Source organism: Bos taurus, chromosome 12 (genome assembly GCF_002263795.3).
Source record: "Bos taurus isolate L1 Dominette 01449 registration number 42190680 breed Hereford chromosome 12, ARS-UCD2.0, whole genome shotgun sequence".
Classification (NCBI taxonomy): domain Eukaryota; kingdom Metazoa; phylum Chordata; class Mammalia; order Artiodactyla; family Bovidae; genus Bos; species Bos taurus.
This window is the reverse complement of record NC_037339.1, coordinates 86,425,669-86,446,224: the sequence shown is the minus strand read 5'-3', so window position 1 is coordinate 86,446,224 and position 20,556 is coordinate 86,425,669. Positions and strand designations below refer to the sequence as shown.

Genomic DNA, 20,556 nt, shown 5'->3' with positions numbered 1-20,556 from the left:
CGGGCGAGCTGAGTGTCCACGCCGCCGCCCACGGGAAGGAGGGATGCAGCGGAGCCTTGCAGGGCCGGGGGCCTGCCGGCCACACCTCAGGGAGACACGCATCTCTGGATGAAGCAGCACATCCAGGACTGAACTTATTCTCACGGATAGCGGGGTCAACGGAGGCCACGGAGAGGCTTTGGGAGCTCCAACCACCCGGTGCCGGGGCTCCAAGGGAGCATGTCGGGGGATGGTCCTGCCTGCCCGGCCGCGGCCCAGAGGGGATGCGTGAGCGGCGGGCAGGCCCTGACTGCAGAGCTCTGATGGAGGGCCTCCCCGGCGAGGCCTCCCTGGGGAGGGGTCCTGATGAAGCAGGTCCAGATCTGGGGGTGGGGTGGGACCCAGAGGAGGTCTGGTGGCCACAATGGGGGCAGTTTAAACACACGGCACTCGGAGTGCCCGGCCTGGGCAGGACGGACGGGGTGGTTCACACACACCTGCCCTGTGCCCACCCAGCAAGGAGCGGGAAGGCGGGCAGGCCAGGCACGGAGGGGAGGGAGGCCCAGGCTAGCCTGGGGGCCTCAGGTGTGGGGTCCGCACGGAGTCTGGGCGCCAGGTCTCTGCAGACCTTTCCTCACCAACAAACGCGGCTCCTCCTGGGGACCCCGCTCCCGCCGGGCCCTTGGTGCAGCTCCTAAGCCCAGCCGGCCCGCCAGGCAGGGCACCACACGCAGGGACCCGCGGTCAATCATAGCGGGCAGAGTCCGTCGGGCCGCACAAGCCGGGCCCACCTCCACCCCGGGCCTGAGGCTTGGTCCTCGCCCAAACGTGCCGTCCTTCTCCAGGCGCCCGGGCCTGTGGCATCTGCCTGATGAGTGGAAGCCACCACTTAAACACACGCCCACCGGCCCGAGCCCCTGGGCCAGCACACACCAGAGATGGGAAAGACAGAGACAGGTGAGAAAGACGTGGAGAGACAGAACACACAGAGGAGAGCGACAGAGGAAGGGAAGTGGGGTGACCTGTCTGCAAACAGCAGGCGCAAGGGGAGGGGAGGGCTGCCGGGCTGGCGGGTCCAGGGCCTCATCGAGGGAGGGGGCTCACAGCACAGGTGCCAGCGACTGTGGGAAAAGGGACGGACACTTTCTCTGGTAGGAAAACAGATTGTTTCCAGAGACTGGGGGCGAAGCCCTCCAGCCCTTGGGTCCTCAGCAGTGAAATCACGTGGGCGCCAAGCGAGGACCCAGCAGCTGGCAGGGAGCTCGCTGCCCCGGGACCGGGACCGCGGGGAGACCATGAAGCCCTGAGCCCGAGAAGCCTGCCTTCTGGGATTCCAGCCTTGTCACCCTGACGCCGCACACTGTCACCCGGGACGAGCATGACGCCCCCATCCACGCTGTCACTCCAGGACGAGCCCTGTGATCTGGGTGTAAACGTGATGACTGAGGTTTCTGCCCTAGCCCCCCCCAGCATTCACCCTCTGAACCTCATCCACCAGTAAATTCACACTCGCAGTCTCCTTTTTATGAAACTGGAAACTTCAGACACCGAAGGCGAGGGTGTGGCTAATTAGTTACAATTTACAAAAGACCTATTTAACGAATTACTTCTCAATCCTCAGCAAAAATACCCATTGAAAGATGAACTCACAACAAAGCCCTCCATAAGGAGCACCTTCCATCCCTGGAAACGTGACCAGGAAACCCAGGCGCCTCCGCCCAGGCCCATCTCTTTGTTCTCAGTCACCATGGGCGCGACTCTCCCGGAGCTGGGCAGGTACGGGACGCCGGCCGCAGACCGCCCCCTGCGGCGCCCCCCTGCCAGGCCCTGCTGGTCCTGCCCCTGCTGGCAGGGAGACCCCCACCCCCAACGTCCTTGGGAACGGAACAAAGGAGCTTCCAGGCTGAGCAGCAGCTGTGCCCCGGTGCCCAGCAGGCACTGCTCAGGATGGGGGAGAGGACGGGGACAGGCGGGGAGGGGGCCGGTGGCCCGCCCACCCAGGAGGCCCCCTGCGAGCTCGCCACCCGCCAGGCTGGGCTCCCGAGCAGGTCCCGCGTCCAGGCCCCGGGGCCCCCGCCCTCGTGCACGCCCTCGGCCAGCCCACCTGTGCGGGTCTTCAGGAGCAGCCAGAGCGTGGACAGGTCCCGCGACAGCAGAGAGAGGAGGCTCAGGGTCATGCTGTCGCCCGCCGGCCGCGTCAGGAGGCAGCGCCCCGCCGCCCGGCACGCCCGCGCTGGGCGCACAAAGGGAGGCGGCTGGGCTCCATGCCGGCCGCCCACCCGTGGGACGAGGACCTGGCTCTGCCCGGAGCCCGCGGTCCGCCTGCCTGCCTGTTCCGCTCGCGGCCGACAAACTGCGCTCGGCGGGGTGGTGCTCTGGTGCTCGGGCTCCCCAGGGCCGGCTCCCTCCCTGTCGCCCGTCCCAGCCCTCCCTGCGGGGCCCCAGGCTCAGCGGCTCCTAAGCCTGCGGGCGGGCGGGCCGGCCTGGGGGCTGGGACCACCAAGACCCCGCGGGGCGGCCCCTCAGGTCCTTAAGAAGACCTCAAAATCAGGCAGCCCCGCCCCCAGCCTTCCCGGGAGTGGGGCCCAGGGGAGCTCGTTAAAGCGCAGGTCGGGTTCGCAGGTGGCGATGCTCCCGGGAGGACCGGGTCTCCAGCAGGAGGGACCCCGGGGGCTGAGCCCAGCCTGCAGGGCCTGGAGAGGATGGCACTTGGGCTGGGCTGGGACCGGCTGTGGCTGCGCATCCTTGGGCATCGCAGCCCGTCCTTCCCATCCTGGGCACGCGGCCGACTGCGCCCGCCCAGTCTGGGCCCTGGGGCCTCAACCCCAAATGGAGGCCCTGGAGTCCAGCCGCTCACGCCACGTGGGGCAGCGGTCACTGCGCGCCAGGCGCCCCGTCCACGCCCCACCTCCTGTCACATGGCTCGGGGTCTGAGCTGGTCTTCGCTGGATTGGCCCCATGTCCCCCTCCTCATGGCTCCTCCATGGCCTCCCTCTCTCGGCCTCCGGCTCACTGGATAGGCTTCCTCCCTCACCCGGGGCACCAGGGCCAGGACCTTCCCTCGGAGCAGGGGCGACACTGAGCCCCCCCACGCCTGGCTCACATGGGCACCCGGGGCACCAGTGACCTTCCCTCGGAGCAGGGGCGACTCTGAGCACCGCCCCACCCCCAAGCCTGGTTTACACCGCAGGCGGTTCTAGTCTCAGCCCAGCCTCCAGGGTCACGATCCAACTCCTCGGAGACGCAGAGACCATGATGGCCCAAGCGCAGTCCGCTCCAGCCCGAGGGACAGGCATCTGGCCTGTGGAGTTGGTGACTGTGAGCTGGACAGTGGCTGTTCAGAGGCCCGACGTGCTTTGGCGAGGTCACGCTGCTGGGGCTCCACCCCTCTCGCCTGCTCCTGTGGCCCTTTCCTCCCGACTCCACAGCACCTGGGGCCTGACCCATGCCCTCCCGACCCCAAGTCAAGGGGAAGGCCTGACCTCCAGTCACTGTCTCAGGCAGGTTGCTGCGCTGCTCACCCAGCCGCTGGGCCCAAGCTCTGGGCCCCGGGCTCCACTGTGGGTGCCCTTCTCCAGCCCACGACACAGAATCTGTTTTTCTCGTTTCCCTTCAGGCTGTGCTTGAACGCGAGAGGCATGCCCCGCCTGCTGTCTGAGGTACGAGACCCGCTGCCTGGGGAGACTGGTGGACAGACTCCCAGGGCCGCCCTGAGCTCCACCCTGAAGGCACCACGGTGCAGTCTGCACCGAACAAGCACATGCCCCCCCCTTTAAAACCAGATCCCTTCGGAACTCCAGCATGGAGTTCAAGAGGAGCTGGTGGTTTGGAGGTTTCCCCTCTAAAGACACGAGATCGGTTTCTCCCGTCATCAAACGCGCAGCAGCGGCTGGCAAGGCGTGGGGTCCAGAGGAGCACCCAGGCTCCGGGGTCCCTGGAGCAGGCCGGGGGGGCTTCCCCAGCAGTGGCTGCAGCTGGGGAGGCATGAGAACAGATCCCTCTCTGTGTCTCCGGCCCGAGGACCCATGGAGCCGAGGGCCACGGGCACACCCACGGGTCCCACACCTCAGCCTTCCCCCCACGGCCATGGAGCTCTGGTCCCCGTGGTGCGAGCCTCAGGCCATCTGGCCCCGCCCCAGGATGCACCCCAGGGCCGAGCTCCGCTCCCCAGGCTCAGCTGTGCCCCAGCGCGAGCGCCCACCACGAACACAGAACACATATGACGGGAGAGGACGGGGGAGTGGCCGCCCTGTACCCTCGCCCCCCTCCACGCCCCCAAAGCCCACCGGCGTGGCTCTCCTCAGCCTCAGACCTCTGCATCAGCTCCTGGGTGCCCCCGGTGCCCCCCTGTGCCCCGTGACCACAGCCCCCACCACCTAGTGGGGCTGCCACCTCCCCCTGTAAGCCTGCCAGGCTTTCCTGCTCAGTGCAGATGGTTCTAAAGCCATGGATCCGGTCCCTGCTTTTCACGACGGCCCGATGCTGTGCTCTCTAGAGGGGGCCGAGCTCGGTGTGGGAGGGCGTGCAGGCCAGCTGGGGGCCAAGGGCACACACACTTCCTGCGGTCACTGGGGACAGTTCATTAGCTAGCGCCCTGCAGATCCTCGAGGATGGCCCTGGGCCAGGGGTGACACGCCACACTGGGGAACGGCTGAGCGGGAGCCTGGGGTGGCAGCCAGACACTCTGACGCGTGGCTTCAGGCCCTCGAGCTCACCTAGGACCCGGCACAGGGCGCCAGGGGAGTTTGTTTAAGGCGCAAAGGTTCTCCAAGGTGTGAGGGGGCTGGTGATTTTTCAATTACTCACAACTTTCTGATTGACAAAGAGGGCAGTTTTTTACGGCTCTGCCCAGCAGGCCACCAGCACAAGAAGCACAAGAACCAGCGGCAGGAGAGGCTGCGGAGAGTTGGGGACAAGCCCAGATGGTGGGAGAGGAGCTGGAGGCTGACCGCAGGCCTAGGAGGTGGGCAGGGGGCAGGGGCGGGGGGCAGGGGGCCAGGGGGGCTCGGGGAGGGCAGGGGCAGGGCAGAACCTCTGTTCCCGAGGGGAAGGGCGTCCAGCACCCCGACTGCCCTGCAGGAGCTCCCTTAGCTGGAAGGCGTTGCGGGCAGGGACCTGACTGTGAACAGGGCGTGTTGTTTGAGAAAACAGCATCCACGTCACAAAGCGCGTTCAGCACACGGTGTAGACGGAGCCGCGCTCTGAGCACACAGCGTAGATGCGCCACACTCTGAGCACACGGCGTAGACGGAGCCGCGCTCTGAGCACATGGCATAGACGCGCCACGCTCTGAGCACACGGTGTAGACGGAGCCGCGCTCTGAGCACACGGCGTAGATGCGCCACGCTCTGAGCAGTGTTCGGGCCGCCCTGGTGCACCCGCCTCCCTCCCTGGCGGTCCGCCACAGTCACAGACACTCGGCGTTAATCCTTCCCTGTCCAGGGGCGCAAGACAAGCGAGGCAAGGACGGTCTCCCATGGGCGAGACAGCCCTCCCGGAACCCCATGAGAACATCGGGAGGTGTGACTTTATAGCCGGATCCAAGCCCTGGAAGGTGCAGGGCCCCGAGCGGCCTCAGGCAGCCACCCTCTGCAGCCGCACCCGCTGGGAGGGAGGGGCCGTCGCTGACTCACTCGGCCTCCTGTTTGCTGAGGCCTCGCCACCTGGCCCTGGAGCATCGTCATGGCGACCTGTGCGGCAGGTGTCCCGGCTCTGCAAAGCCTCCCTAGAGCTCCTCATCCTCGCTCGGCCTGGCGGGCCCCTCCCCTCCACATTCACATCCCCTTCTTCCCCCTGGGTCCTCTTCCTGGGTCCTCCCCGTCCCTCTGTGGTCCTCCCCGTCCCTCTGGGGCTCTGTTGTGCTCACAGCCCCCTCTCCCTCCACGTCCCCTCCTTCCCCCCGGGTCTCCCTCCTGGGTCCTCCCGTCCCTCTGAGGCTCTGTGGTCCTCAAGCCCAGGTCGCCCCCTCTTGGGGGAAGGTCCCCAGCTCTGCCTCGTCCGCTTGGCTCAGAGCCGAATGCGTGCTCCCAGCCCCAAGCTCACCCACGGCCACGGGATGAGAAGCAGGCTTCCTGGAGTGACGGCAGGCCCTGAGGGGCCAGCCCGAGCGGTGGTCCTCTCCGCTGCCCGTCACGTCCCCCAGCCCCCAGGCTTCCCCTTGAGCTCCCGCCATCAACTCGGCAGTGAGACCCTGGGCCACGTGCCACCACCGCTCGGGGGACCCGCGCTGGGGCGTCAGCAGCACGGGGTCCCAGGCAAGCTCTCAGTTCACATGGGCGCCACAGTCCACGCACACACTCAGGAGCCTGGGCCGACAGCCCGGGTGGAGGCCAGCTCCCTCGGGGGACACCCCCCCTGCCCCTCCCTCGTCCTGCCTCATGGTCTGTCGGGGTCCAGCCCGGCCCCAGCTCCTCGGGTCCTTCCCCAGGGCTTTCCGATGACTCTGGTTTTGTCTGGAGCCTGGACTCCAGTCTGCCGCCCACCCACCCTCCACGGATGCCCGACAGGCCCTCGGCACTGTTCGTGAGCTCCAGACCCTCAGAAGGGCAGACCCCTCCTCACCCTCCACCCGAGGCGGCTTAGCCCCCCGGCCCCGAGTCCACAGGGAGCCGAGATGACAGCATACAGTCTGTGGCCGAGTTGCAGATGGCCACCATGGGACCGCGCTCCAGGACCCAAGGCCCTTTCGGGGAAGGGAGTGGGCTCGCTGCTGTTGTGGCTGGAGCCGCCCAGCCAATGGCCACCTCTCTGCGCCCTGGGCGCCCCCTGCCTGCCTCACCTGCAGCTAGAATGGCCACACCAGATCCCTGGACGGCGATGAGCACGCACACCCCAGACACCTGCCTCCTGTGCTGCGGGGATCACGGGTGGGGGGCATGCGCCTGGGGGTGCGGGCTCGGCATGTCCGACCTCGGCCTGCGGGGGTCAAGTGCAAGTGCGCAGGGAGGCCTGACTGCCTCGTGGGCAGCGAAGACAGGGGCCCGTGAAGTCGGAGCGAAGCACAGCCCCCCGGCATCCATGACAAGCCGTGCTCAGAGCCTGCCAGGGAGAGCCCCCATGGCCCCAGGGCAGGCACTTCTTCCCGCTCTCTGGCGCCCCTTCCTTCTGACTACAGCCTGATTCTGGCGTCCGGTCACCCACCTGTCCAGCACACACCCAGCCCCGGCGCCCCCGGGGCCTGGACCCCACCAGCCCCGGCGCCATGCTGCCTGTCCTGAACACCCCTGGGTCCCGTGGCTGACTGCCCCTCTGCGTCCCGCATCCCCGCATCTTCCACAAGGACGTCCTCCCTTCCCGACAGCAGACAGGACGGCCAGACTCGCCCACCGAGGGGCCAGACACGGCCGCGGGAACTGCTCGGCCTTCACTTCCGCCCTGGCCTGTGTTTCTCATGTGCGTGGAGTCGCACAGGGGGTGCCCGGCTGCTTGGATGGGAGGCGGAACGAGGCAGCTCGCCCTCCCATGGGCTGCAGGGCAGACGTGCTGCCCGCGGGGCTGTGGGCAGGCCCGGGCGCCCCCACCCGCCTCCCCAAGCTACGCAGGAAGCCTCTCCCAGCAGATTGGAAAAACAGACACGGGAGCAGATAGCATCGCTGCCTCGCGGGCGGGGCGGGACAGTGTTTATCCGGCTGCCACCCTCGCTTGTTCCGCACAAGCTGCGCTTGTTCCGCACAAGCTGCGGCCTGGACAGAGCGCAGGGAGGGCCGCCTCCCTGAAGATCAACACCCTGGCGCTTCACGCACGGCAGTTCCGGGCGGCGCAGGGGCAGACGCAGGGCACAGCAAACACGGCTGGGCCTGGGGTCCGTCAACCACCGCCCAGCGAGGACGCCCGTGGGCCCCAGACACCCCGGGGGCTCGGCCTGTGGGCAGCAGGCGTGGGGACCCCAAGGAAAGTCTCCCCGACACACACACACACCTGGAATCACCAAGGAGCTTTTGCTGTGGGATCTGGGGTGGGGGGTGACTGGACCACGGTGGCCTCGGGAATTCTGGACGCTAAAGGCGACCGACCTGGCTTGTTCCCTTAAAGCACAGCGGGACCCTGGGCACGGGCCCACAGGAAGGCGGACTGCACCGGGATGCAGGGGACACCAAACCAGGGTTGGGTGTGCCCGCAGAGCTGGTGCAGTTTCGAGGGGGTGGTGGCTCAGAGGCGCGGTGGGAGGCGCTGAGCTGTGGGGACATGCACCCCTGGGCCCCCGGGCAGGGCACTCTGGAGAACCAGGGGGGTGGCACCAGGGGAGGGCGCCCAGGGCCCCTCAGACCCACATGGGGGAGGAGACGACCCACGAGGAGAAGACCCCGGGAGGGCGGCCTGCACGCCATTCACTTAAAGCCGTCCGGCCTTCCCGTCAGGGTCTCGGGCAGTCCACAGCTCCCAGCTCCCCACCGCGGGGCTGCAGGATGGGGAGGGCTCGGTCCAGGTGGGCGGCCGCAGCCGCTGATGTTTTTGCTTTCTGGCTGCATGTGAGGCAGGCAGGATCTTAGTTGCTCAGCCAGGGGTCAACCCCGGCCCCTGCAGTGGAAGTACAGACTCTTAACCACTGGACTGCCAGGGAAGCCCCCTGGGAACACCTCTTACCTTTGTGCTAAAAATGTAACTACGGCTATAACTGAACTCACTTGGCAGCTTGGGCCAAGCGCTCTGTGCTCAGAAGGGACGCCTGATTCTTCCGGGGGGGAAGGGGGCGAGGGACTGGTGTGACGTCTCGGTGGGAGGAGGCAGGGTCCGGACTCGAGAGAGGATGGGCGGGACGTGCTGGACACTGCCTGGGCACCGGGCCCGGGGGCACCTGGGGCTGGGGGGGCTTCCTGGTCTGCCCCGGGCCCTGGGAGGACCCCCGCCGTCTGCCGCCCCCAACTCACCGGTCCTGCACGCCCCCACCAGCCCCTGGGGGCCCTCTGCTCTGTCCCCCCAGCTTGGGTGCCCCCGAGCTGGCAGGCAGGACGCGGAGGCCTAAGCGGAGGCGCCCAGGCTGGGCCGGGGGCACAGACCCTCTTCCCTCCTGGAGTCCCGGGCAGAGACGCGCGTGAGCAGGAGGTCTCAGCACTGCTTTTCTCTCTGCCCTTCTGTGCGTCGAGACGCAGGTTTTTAAATCGCAGAGCTGTAGGCTCTTAACCTTTTTGGCTCCTACATCACGTTGTCTGTCTGCAAACACGGCAGTGACGCACAGAAGCAGCCCGCGTCCAGCCAGAGGCAGCCATGTCCACGGCAAGCCGCTGCGTGTGGCCAGGCGCCCCCACGCCCCGCGGAACTGCACCAAACACGGCAGCGCTTCCCGGGGAGGCGTCCCACCGACTCACCCCCTGCGGCCCCCCAGACACAGACCCTTCACAGCCTGTCATCCGCCTGCCGCCCACGACCCTTGGGCGGGCTGGGGCCGGGCGGGTCCCCCCGACAGCGGTCGCTCCCCCGCCAGGCCGGCCCTGACGCGCCCACGCGCGCTGGGTGACGCCTGCAGCTGGGACGTGGTCCCAGCCTACTCCGGGCCGCCTGCTCTTCTGGGCCGAGGCTGAGCTCTGGGACCCAGGAGGCAACGCCCGCGGCCCCAGGAGGCCGGGTCTCACTTCCCTGTGGCCGCTCTGACTCGTTTTAACCCGCGAGTCGGGTACTTTCGGCCAAACGTGAGACGGGCACCTGCTCCGCTGACGCTACCGTCATGGGACAGCGGTCCCGAGGGGCCAGGAGGGGGAGCCGGACGTTAAACGAAAGAGGAAGGAGACGCAGAGTCAAAACAGAAACCTCACGCCCGGGTTAACCTCGTGCCTGGCGGGCTCGGGGGCCTGGGCAGTGCCCATCCACCCAGGACTGCATCGTCCGCCCTTCGGTGCCAACAGGACCAGCGTGTCCCCAGGAAGTGCTGGGCAGGCGGGTGGAGACTGCATGGCCCCCGCGAGGCCCGGGCCCCCGGCGCGGGCAGTCCCTGCCATCCCCGGGGCGAAGGCGGGGGGCTGGCGCCCAGAGGGCGTCCGGCAAGAGTAACCCACTGAGCTCGGGTCACTCGGGGACCGGGCCTGGGCGCTGCGACAAGGACCGTTCTCAGCGCTGGGGCCTCGGGCATCTCGAGCTCAGGGCCCAGGGTGTCCGTCGACCCGAGGGGCTGATTGCACTGTCAGTCCTGACGGCCGCCCAGGACAGGACGGTTCTCAGCGCCGGGGCCTCGGGCATCTCGAGCTCAGGGCCCAGGGTGTGCGTCGACCCGAGGGGCTGATTGCACTGTCAGTCCTGACGGCCGCCCAGGACAGGCAAGGACGCTTCCGATGACTAGCACCCGGCCCCCCCCATGTGTAAAATGGGCGAGGCTCCCGCGAGGCAGGGATGCTACGGGTCACACACGCAGAGCTCTGGACCCGCCGGGAGTCAGAGCCACACCTGCACGAACCCGCGGAAGCACCAGCCCGGGTCTTCATTGCAGACCAGGCCCGGGTCACGGCGGCCCCCCAGTGTCCCTCACAGAGGCGCCACGGCCCTCACTGCCTCCCGCAGAGGGGCACGGTCAGCGCGTGGCCCGGGGGGACTGCCAGCCCCTGGAGACGGGGCAGCTGACCCGCACTGAGGCGCGAGGCTGCCGCTGTCACGGGCTCGAAGGCCCCACGCGACCTCCGGGTTTGCTGCCCCGCGCCTGATGCGCACCTTCCCCACCAGGCGCCCTCGAGGGGGTCCGGCCGCTCTGACGACGGGGCTCAGACGGCGAGGCGTGGGCTTCTGGCCAAAGGAAGGCTCATCTGAGGACAAGTGGGCAGAGGGCCGTGTGCCCACAGCCCCGTCCCTGAGCTGTCCCAGACGCCCTCCCTCGCCACCACAAGGAGCCCGGGGAACGCTGGGGCCCGTCCCAGCACACTGCCTGCACTCACCCTCGGCCACAGAGAGCAGCCAGGAGCACCACTCGCAGAAGAGGTAGTAGCTCTTCATCTCCGCCACAGAGATCCGGGCGGCCGCGCCGTCCCCCATGGCCGAGGGCCGCTGTGCCCGCGCTCCATCCACCTCCTCCTGCTGGACTTTGCTCCCGACTGCCTGCCTGGGGCCAGCTGGCTTTTCACTTTCAGTTCACCCTGCAACCATGGGGTGACCCAGCAGCGGCCGGCGCCTCCTCACCCCGCCTACGGACTCACACACGGGCCGGCCCGGCAATCCCACCTGGCTGCGGGGCAAAGCCGGGGCCACCTCCACGCTTCAGCTGGTGCCTTGAGGTCAGCACAGCCGTGCCAATCAGAGGACGCCGGCCTGGCCCGGCCGATAACACCCAGGGCGAGTGGGGGCTGTGCTTGTCCGAGGAGGCACATCCAAGGCCCCTCGATCCTCCAGATGTCAGCCAAGGCCGGCTCCTCTGGCCCCGTGAGGGCGAAGGGGTTCCCCCCTCGGAGGCCCCTCAGATCCCGACACCTGCCCCACCACACAAGGCGGACACTGCAGCCCTGCCCTGCCCAGCACGGGGACTGGGGGGACGGCTCCTCACCTGCGGTCCAGGGACCAGGAGGCAGGGCCCCTAGACCCAAGCAGCAGGCGCCCAGTGAGGCTCGGTTACTCACTGGAGCCCAGGCCAAGCCCCCAGGCCATGGGGCCCGTGGGGGCCGCAAGCTCACACAAACCCAGACACCTGACCCCCCAAAAAACGGACCGAGACACCTGACCCCCCCACAGACCCACACACCTGACCCCCACAAACAGACCCGCACGCCTGACCTCAGACCCACACCCCTGACCCCACACAACACAGACCCACACGCCTGACCCCCACAAACAGACCCGCACGCCTGACCCCACACAGACCCACACACCTGACCCCACACAGACCCACACACCTGACCTCAGACCCACACACCTGACCCCCCCCCACACACAGACCCACACACCTGATCCCACACATGCACAGACCCACACGCCTGACCCCACACAGACCCACACGCCTGACCTCAGACCCACACACCTGACCCCACACAACACAGACCCCCACGCCTGACCCCACACACAGACCCCCACACCTGACCCCACACACACAGACCCACACGCCTGACCCCACACACAGACCCCCACACCTGACCCCACACACACAGACCCACACACCTGACCCCCACAAACAGACCCGCACACCTGACCTCACACAGACCCACACGCCTGACCCCCACACACAGACCCACACACCTGACCCCCACACACAGACCCACACACCTGACCCCACACACAGACCCACACGCCTGACCCCACACAGACCCACACGCCTGACCTCAGACCCACACACCTGACCCCACACAACACAGACCCACACACCTGACCCCACACACAGACCCACACGCCTGACCCCACACAGACGCACACACCTGACCCCCCACACACACGGACCCACACGCCTGACCCCACACACAGACCCCCACACCTGACCCCACACACACAGACCCCCACACCTGACCCCACACACACAGACCCACACACCTGACCCCCACAAACAGACCCGCACACCTGACCTCACACAGACCCACACGCCTGACCCCCACACACAGACCCACACGCCTGACCCCACACACAGACCCACACGCCTGACCCCACACAGACCCACACGCCTGACCTCAGACCCACACACCTGACCCCACACAACACAGACCCACACACCTGACCCCACACACGGACCCACACGCCTGACCCCACACACACAGACCCACACGCCTGACCCCACACACACAGACCCCCACACCTGACCCCACACAGACCCCCACACCTGACCCCCGCACCACATCCACCTCGAGTCTGGGGAAATTGGGGAGTTTAGCTCAGAGGCCAGAGCAGGGACTTCAACCAAGTTGCTTGAAACTCAAAATAACAGAAACACTAAGGATCACCAGATTTCCTCTGACTGTGGAGTGTCTCCTCACCACAGGTTTGAGTACAGCCCGCAGGGAGACCCCTCGAGGTGAGGACATCCTCTGAGAAAGCACTTTGACTAAAACGTGTCCTGTCTGTCTACGGAGATCCCACCAGCTCCCAGCCTGTTCTCCAGGAGCTAAACTGGACGACCGTTGCCGTGGCGTCTGCCACTGCTGGATGAAAACCAGGCTCACAAACGACAGGCCCACTGTGGGAGAGACCCGCGTGCTGGCTGCATTCCCGAAACACGCGCACACTGCAGCCACTCTAAGGAAACCAGGCTCCGGGCCACCCTCGCTGCCCACGTCCGGCCCCCGCCTCCCAGACCCACGGCACAGCGGCCCCGCGGCCCTGACCTGGCGCCCGGAGCATGATGACCCTGAGCCTGTCTGGGCCCGGGTCAGACCCCGCGTCACAGGGCTCTCCCGAACAGGCAGAGGGCCCAGGCAAACGCCAGAACCTCGGCCGCGTCTGAAAGGGCCTTACCCACAGCCAGTGCCGTATTCAACAATTTCGGGTGCATCGATTTCCCAAAAGAAAGGAAACATCCCAAAGACACCCCCTTGAGGGTTTCAGTGCACCCGCCGGTCGACTGCGCTCCTCTGGAATTCCTTCCGGAAGAACCTTTCGTTTTTTTGAGCGTGTGACCTTGCGTCCAAACGTTTCCCCTTTTTGCATCAGCTGCTGGGAAGCTCATAAGGGAAATTCTGGGCTCACTCAGCTCACCCACGTGCCTCACATGTATGTGTGTGTGTGGCCAGTCATGTCCAACTCTGTGTGACCCCATGGACTGTAGCCCACCAGGCTCCTCTGTCTATGGGATTCTCCAGGCGAGAACACTGCCTGGAGGGTTGCCATTCCCTTCTCCAGGGGATCTTCCCGACCCAGGGATGGAACCCATGTCCCTTGCATCTCCTGCATTGGCAGGTGGGTTCTTTACCACTGCGCCACCTGGGAAACCCCAGATGTGTTCACCGCTTTTTTTGTTTGTTTGTTCACCGCTTTTTAAAAAATCAGTTCTGGTTCTGTGTAGAACAGTCCCTGACAACCTGGAACGTCCCTGTGGAGAACTTTCAAATTTGCAGGATACAGCTGGTTTCCCTGCTCACTGGGACTCAGTCCCAAGTGTCCGAGGTGAGTGGACGCCCCTCCCCACAGCTCAACGGAGTCCTGCTTCTGAAAGGTGGCGGCTCCTTGGAGGAACAGAGCAGACGCAGCAATCTGTCCCTGACTTCCTCTTCGCGAGCTGCTCATGTCCACTCTGGCGATCAAAGCACACCTCGCCTTGCAGCCACTGTCTCCTGAGCCCTCACTTGCAGCGGGAAGCTGACTTGGACCATCCCCCAACCTGAAGGGGCTTCTTTCCACCGGACGCAGAGGAGAGCCCAACCCAGACACGAGCGTGGAGGAGCCTCGGCAGACTCACAAGTGGGAGGAAAGCCGAGGGCAGAGCAGGAAAAGGGAGGTCGTGGGCACCCAGGCTCGGCACTATCCCTATAGTGGAGGACACGTATCCCCAGGATGCCAGGCTGAGCAGTGCGGGCAGGGGGCGCACAGTGAGAGGAGGGGCAGGCAGTGAGGGAGGGGGAGGGGTGGACAGTGGGGGAGGGCTGGGCGGTGGGGGAGGGGTGAACAGTGGAGAGAGGGAGGGGTGGGCAGTGGGGAGGGGTGGACAGTGGGGGAGGGGTGGGCATTGGGGGGAGGGTGGACAGTGAGAGGGGGGCGGGCAGTGGGGGAGGGCTGGGTGGTGGGGGAGGGGTGAACAGTGGAGAGGGGGAGGGGTGGGCAGTGGGGAGGGGTGGGCAGTGGGGGAGGGGTGGGCATTGCGGGGAGGGTGGACAGTGAGGGAGGGGGAGGGGTGGGCAGTGGGGGAAGGCTGGGCAGTGGGGAGGGGTGGCCAGCGCGGGAGGTGAGGCTGCATGGAACCACACCACCTGGGGCCGCATGTGTCAGAGCCCGAAACTGCCCGTTGTCCACCCTAGTCTGAGCGCTGGTGGGCAGGGCACAGCAGAGGCATCTCCCATTGACCAGGAACCCAGCAGCTGCTCCAGCCGCATCCCCACCCCCTCCCCCACCCCGGGGCAGCCCTCCGCAGCTCACAGCCACCCCTGCTCCGCCCAGACGGGACCCTGGGGTCCCCACTTCTGAGAGAGGTGCTCTGGGGCCTCACTCCGAGGGGCCCCTGGAGCACTAGGTCGCCTGTCCTGCCCCGCACCTGGAAGGGGGGGAGACTCAGCCCCCAGCCTCCCCTCCCCGCACAAGGCCCCCAAGCATCAAGGCAGTTCAGTCCTTCCAGGACTAGGGGATCCTGGGCACCCCCAGCAGCTGGGGTGCAGATCCCCAAGGCCAGGGCACATCCTGTCAGATGACTCGGGGACCCCCCCCACCGTGTGGAGTGCCCGGCGCACAGCAGACTTGGGAGGAGGATGGGAGAGGCTCGCCGCACAGGCACAGCCCTGGGGCCAGGTGGGCACACAGGCCTCTGGTGATGACCCCCAGGCCTGAGTCAGCACAGGAGCCAGCAGACTCCTGGCGAAAGGTCCTGAGTCCTGCGCACGGATGGAGCCCAGCGCAGAACCACGGCCACGAGCGTCAGTGAGGAGCTGAGTCCACGGGGTCAGCCCCGCCTGGCGCTCCCGGTGTCCTCCCCAGACGCTCTCCGCCCGCGCCAGGTGACGACGGCCTTGCTGGAGTAGGAGAGGACGCAGCCCGAGGGGCGGCTCTGACCTTTGCTCTGACGTCCTGCATGCAGCAGACACACAGGCGTCTGGGCACAGACTCCCCCTGATGCCCCGCGGGGCCCTGAGTGCCCCCGTGGTCAGCACCACCCTCTGGCTCCTGGCCTCCAGAGGACGCGGGGGGCTCCAGGCCGAGGGGCAGGACAGAGGGGTCAGCCCTGGGGGCGCTCTGCCCCTGCCGCAGCCAGCGTGAGCCCCGAGACCTCTCCGGTGCTGTCTGCTGAGCCTTCTTCCCGCGTCCTCCCCAGAGTGCTCCTGGGCAGGGTCCAGGGCCCTGGGACCAGAGGGCAAAGTAAACTGAGGCGACCACGCTCCAGCCTTGGTCGGGGCGACTGAAACAACGTCTCTAGCCTACCTTTCTTAACAGGCTTGTGAGTGGCATATGAATTTTGGTAAAAGAAATATCCAGAGAGTTGTCACCCACTGAGGGCCCCCCCCTCATGCCTGCAGATGGGGCCACCACGTCCCCTCTCACCAGGCTGCGGGCGCATCGAGGCCGCCCGGCGATGCCTCCAGCGCTGCAGCAGGGGTGGCAGGCGGAGCCAGCGCTGGGGAGCCCCCCGGGCTCCGCGGGACGCTCCCCTCTTGGCCATGGTCCTGAAGTCTCCCCACCGAGGAGGAGGCAGCGGTGGCGGCTCCCGGTCTTCAGCCCCGGCTCCCCCGAGGGCCGCCCTGCAGGGCTCTGTGGGGGACGCTGGAGAGCCGGGCTGACCCCAGGATGCGCCAAGACGGAGACCTCGGGGCAATGTGAGCGTCCAGGCTGCGGCCCCCGGGACTCCGGGCGTCCAAGGGGCAGTGGAGGAACGCGGAGGGCACGCCTGGCGGTCAGAGAGGGGCTCCTGAGGCGGGCGAGGCGGCCTACGTGCAAGTCCTGGGCGTTTCCTTCCTCCTTCCTCGGGGGTGGGCTTGTGTGCGGAGTTCCCAGCCTCGGGGGCCGCGGAGCAAAAACCCTTCCAAGCTCAGGAAGCCTCGTGTCCAAACAGCAGGAGCGGGAGGGCCTCAGGGGACGTGGCCGGGCTCTGGAAATAAACCGGCAGTTCCGCCGCCCGGCACTGCAGCTCGCAGAGAGGAAACCGATTGCAGCTTTGTTTGGCCGGCGACACTTTGCACAGAGAGGCTCCGAGCCTGCCCCTCGACGAGGCCTTGGGGCAGCCCCGAACTGTCCCAGGGCGCGTGCTGCATCGGCACCCTGGGAGCAGCTGGGCCTCCCTTTCTGGGGCCGTGGTTCACCTCCTCGCACAGGCGTTCCCAACAGGACCGACCCCGAGGTGGAGCAGACGCCATCCATGCTTGCGTCTTCTCACTGGCTTCCCGAGAGGCCGGCCTGGCTCACGATCCGAGGAAACAGATGGTGCGTTTGATGTGGCAACTCTGGGATGCAGGCCACCCCGAGACCAGGGTGCGGGGCCTCAGGGCAGCCATGTGGAAATGGTCCCCACGGTCCACAGGAGCAGCCCCCACAGGCTCTGGGACCCACAGTGAGCAGGACTTTGAGCCATGTCCCTCCCTGTGTGCGTGCCATTGCCCCAAAGAACCCTGAATCCTGGGGGTCGGGCCAGTGAGTCAGAATGAGCACCCACCCAGATGGTTCATGACCAGACACGGGCCTCCTGCCAAGCCGCTGGGGTTAACCCGCTGTCTCCTAAATACCTGATTATGTTTTAAAACTGTTGCTAACTAAACTCTTCCCCAAAAGTCAGCTCTGTGTGGGACCTCGGTCACAACAGGCACGTTTCTGTCCTGCACGTTCACAGCCTCGAATTCCCAAGCATCTGAGATTCTGCAGGACTCTCCCGGCAGTCGGTGGGCATTTCCTCCCCAAGACCCCGTGAACCATCACAGGCACCCGGGAGCCAGGGCTTCGCGCAGGACGCTGGCCACCCTTCCGTGTGAGCAGCCGGGGACGCTGAAGGCCGCCTGAGAACTGGCCTTGCACTGCTGGGCCCAGGGGTGTACATCACACAACGTGGCCTCAAATTAGCAGGAAATGCCTATCAATAAGTGGGAGCAACTTAAGGCTCTTGGCAGTGAAACAGCCAAGCTGCTCACGCCAGGGGAGCAGAGGGTCACTCGGAGCCTGTCTGATGCCAAGTGAGACGCTGGGGGACTGAAGAATCAGTCCTTCCAGGGTACAGGCGGGCTGGGAGCAGTGCCATCAGAGCCTGCGGACAGTCTGCCCCTCGTCTTCTCCGGACACGTGCACACAGCAGGCTCCCCGACGGGGCCGGCGAGTGCCCGTGAGGCCAGAACACAGGGGAGCAACCTGAGGCGCCCTGGCCCCCCAGCCCAGCAGGGCACGGGCAAGCACCCCCTCCCGCCTTGTCCCTACCGGGCCTTCCCTTGAGTGGGCGCCCAGCCACATGGGGCAGGAGGCCCGCTGTCCTGCTGCCCGGCACCGAGGTCTTCAGGGGCCACCCCGATGGCCCTCTTCTCTGCACACCTCAGCTCGTCCCTGGCTCCACTCTCGGCCACAGCCTGGGCCCCACCCGCTGACAGTCCCCAAGGCCGCCAGGCAACCAGCCCCTCCTAAATTGCTCTGCGTCTAGTAGGGTGACGCTTCCTGTTACTTCCAGGGACACGTCTTCCTTCTGACAAAGGAAGCTCTGGGGCTGGGCGATGGGGGTAACCTCGCTACGGCTCCAGTGCTCGGAGGTTTCTGTAACCTGGAATAAAGCTGTCCATGGAGAAACAGGCCTGTAGAGTCTGGAACTGGTTACTCTTAACAATGAGCTTTTTAAATGATGCGCTTACGTTCTTACATAAAGGTCACGGCACACCTGATGGAACAACCGTTGCGACGTCTGGAGACGATGCCCAGGTCACGTGACTGTGCGTGCGTGTGAGGCGCTCAGTCGTGTCCCACCTATGCGACCCCATAGACCGCAGCCCGCCAGGCTCCTCTGTCCATGGGATTCTCCAGGCAAGAACACTGGAGCTGGTTGCCATTCCCTTCTCCAAGGCAGCTTCCAGAACCAGGGATCGAAGCTGGGTCTCTGGCATCTCCTGCGTTGGCAGGTGGATCCTTTACCACCAGTGCCGCCTGGGTCTTACAACACTGACCACGATGACAAGGTGATCCAGCTCCTCCCTAAGCATGTTTGCAAAATTCTTTCCAAGACACAGGTTGGGACGTGGCCGAGCCAAATTTTACATAAAGGTTTTCCTTTGTTTCCTTGGGAGCAAGCATGCCGCCCATGAACCACTCGGTTCTGACACCAATCACAGTGAGTGACGGTCACGTCCGAGGACTGCGCCCACTGAAGCTTCCGGGTCCAGACAGAACCTCGCCGTCCACTCCACGAGGTGCTGGCCTGACCTTGGTTCTGCGCCCTAAGGTCCAAGAGTGACTGAATGAAAGAATCCATAGGAACACGTGATCCTGTCAACAGTAAGGGGGGGTTTCAGACGGGAAGACAGTGAGAACTTCACTCCTCTCAGAACTGATGGAGGCGAACAGTCACATGACCGATAAAGCACGGAGCCCCACCGTCTCTGCGCGTTCAACAGCCTTCCGTATTTTGTTATTCAAATAGCAGGGCTTCCCTGATAGCTCAGTTGGTAAAGAATCCACCTGCAATGCAGGAGACCCCAGCTCGATTTCTGGGTCAGGAAGATCCGCTGGAGAAGGGACAGGCTACCCACCCCGGTGTTCTTGGGCTTCCCTGGTGGCTCAGCTGGTAAAGAATCCGCCTGCAATGCAGGAGACCTAGGTTCAATCCCTGAGTTGGGAAGATCCCTTGGAGAAGGGAAAGGCTACCCACTCCAGTATTCCAGGCTGGAGAGTTCCATGGACTGTATACTCCATGGGGTCCCAAACAGTTGGACATGACTGAGTGACTTTCACTTTTCAAATATCAAACACATGTTACCCTTAAGAAGGATTCAGGAATCAAGAGGCTAAACAATTCTGTTTTTAAAGACAAAGCACTCTCAGAAAAGTAAGGTCATATGAAGGGCCCCAGCTCACCACACCTAGTATCTGTCCCGGAAGTCATCGTTTGGTGACATGTTGGTTCCAGTTCTCCCCTTTGGGGAAGGAGGGCCACGGCCACACAGGGCGAGGTCGAGGACGAGGAGCCGGCCCTGCTTTGGGGACTGGGCTTGCTCCCGTCACGCAGTTAATGATGGAATAAAGCAGAAACCCGGAACGTTCGCTGACTCCATCTAGAGATACAGAAGGCACCTACTCTCTGAAGCACAGAAAGAACGGTCACTCTCTTTCCAGCTTTACGCTTTCCCGGAGCCTCCTACCCACAGCTGGACTTCCTCGCACACGGGTGCGTCTGTGGGTCTGGGCCGAGCAAAGGCTCCAGGCTGGGGCTCCCGCCCCGGGCGCGGGGCCCGGACGTGCCGCTGGGCGCCCTCCATGCGCCGGCCTCTCTGCCTGGATCACGGGTGTGGTCCTTGCTCCCTGAGCGCCTCCCCCCACTTCTCACTCCCTGGGAGAACCCCGGCCTTGAGCCCCTGGGAGGTTAGTCGAACAACAGTTAATAGCATTAATGGCAGGATTTCTTTGGAAGGAAGGATGCTAAAGCTGAAACTCCAGTACTTTGGCCACCTCATGAGAAGAGCTGACTCATTGGAAAAGACTCTGATGCTGGGAGGGATTGGGGGCAGGAGGAGAAGGGGACGACAGAGGATGAGATGGCTGGATGGCATCACTGACTCGATGGACGTGAGTCTGGGTGAACTCCGGGAGTTGGTGATGGACAGGGAGGCCTGGCGTGCTGTGATTCATGGGGTCGAAAAGAGTCGGACACAACTGAGCGACTGAACTGAACTGAATGGCGGCAGGGACCGTGACCCGGGCACCCGCCCACACGAGCTTCTGTGACGTCAACCCTGGAGGCAGGAGCTCTCGTGACCCACTTCACAGATGGGGAGACTGAGCCCCCGCTCCTGTGGCGGGGAGGATGCCCACCCTCTCACCTCCCATCCTGCCTTTAAACCAATCACCTGGACGACTGTGCTTCAGCTG

At 65.4% G+C, this 20,556-nt stretch overlaps 1 protein-coding gene across 23 annotated transcripts in view; it reads right to left on the bottom strand.

Annotated features, from left to right (window-relative positions):
- Positions 1-20,556, bottom strand: part of MCF2L (MCF.2 cell line derived transforming sequence like) — a 91,270-nt gene that overhangs the window by 43,660 nt on the left and 27,054 nt on the right. For 6 of the 23 annotated variants that reach the window (XR_003037595.2, XM_025000178.2, XM_025000179.2 and 3 more), the window contains exon 1: positions 13,327-13,444. The exons of 13 other annotated variants lie outside the window; for them this stretch is intronic. Coding sequence is in view for 9 of the 10 variants with exons in the window: in XM_025000178.2 (XP_024855946.2) it covers positions 13,327-13,363 (37 nt within the window). In the remaining variant the exon portion in view is untranslated. Of the gene's footprint in view, positions 1-2,083; positions 2,189-10,835; positions 11,007-13,326; positions 13,445-16,053; positions 17,969-20,556 lie in introns of those variants that run through there. 4 more of the 23 variants (XM_059892334.1, XM_059892335.1, XM_059892337.1 and 1 more) reach the window with 4 other exon arrangements.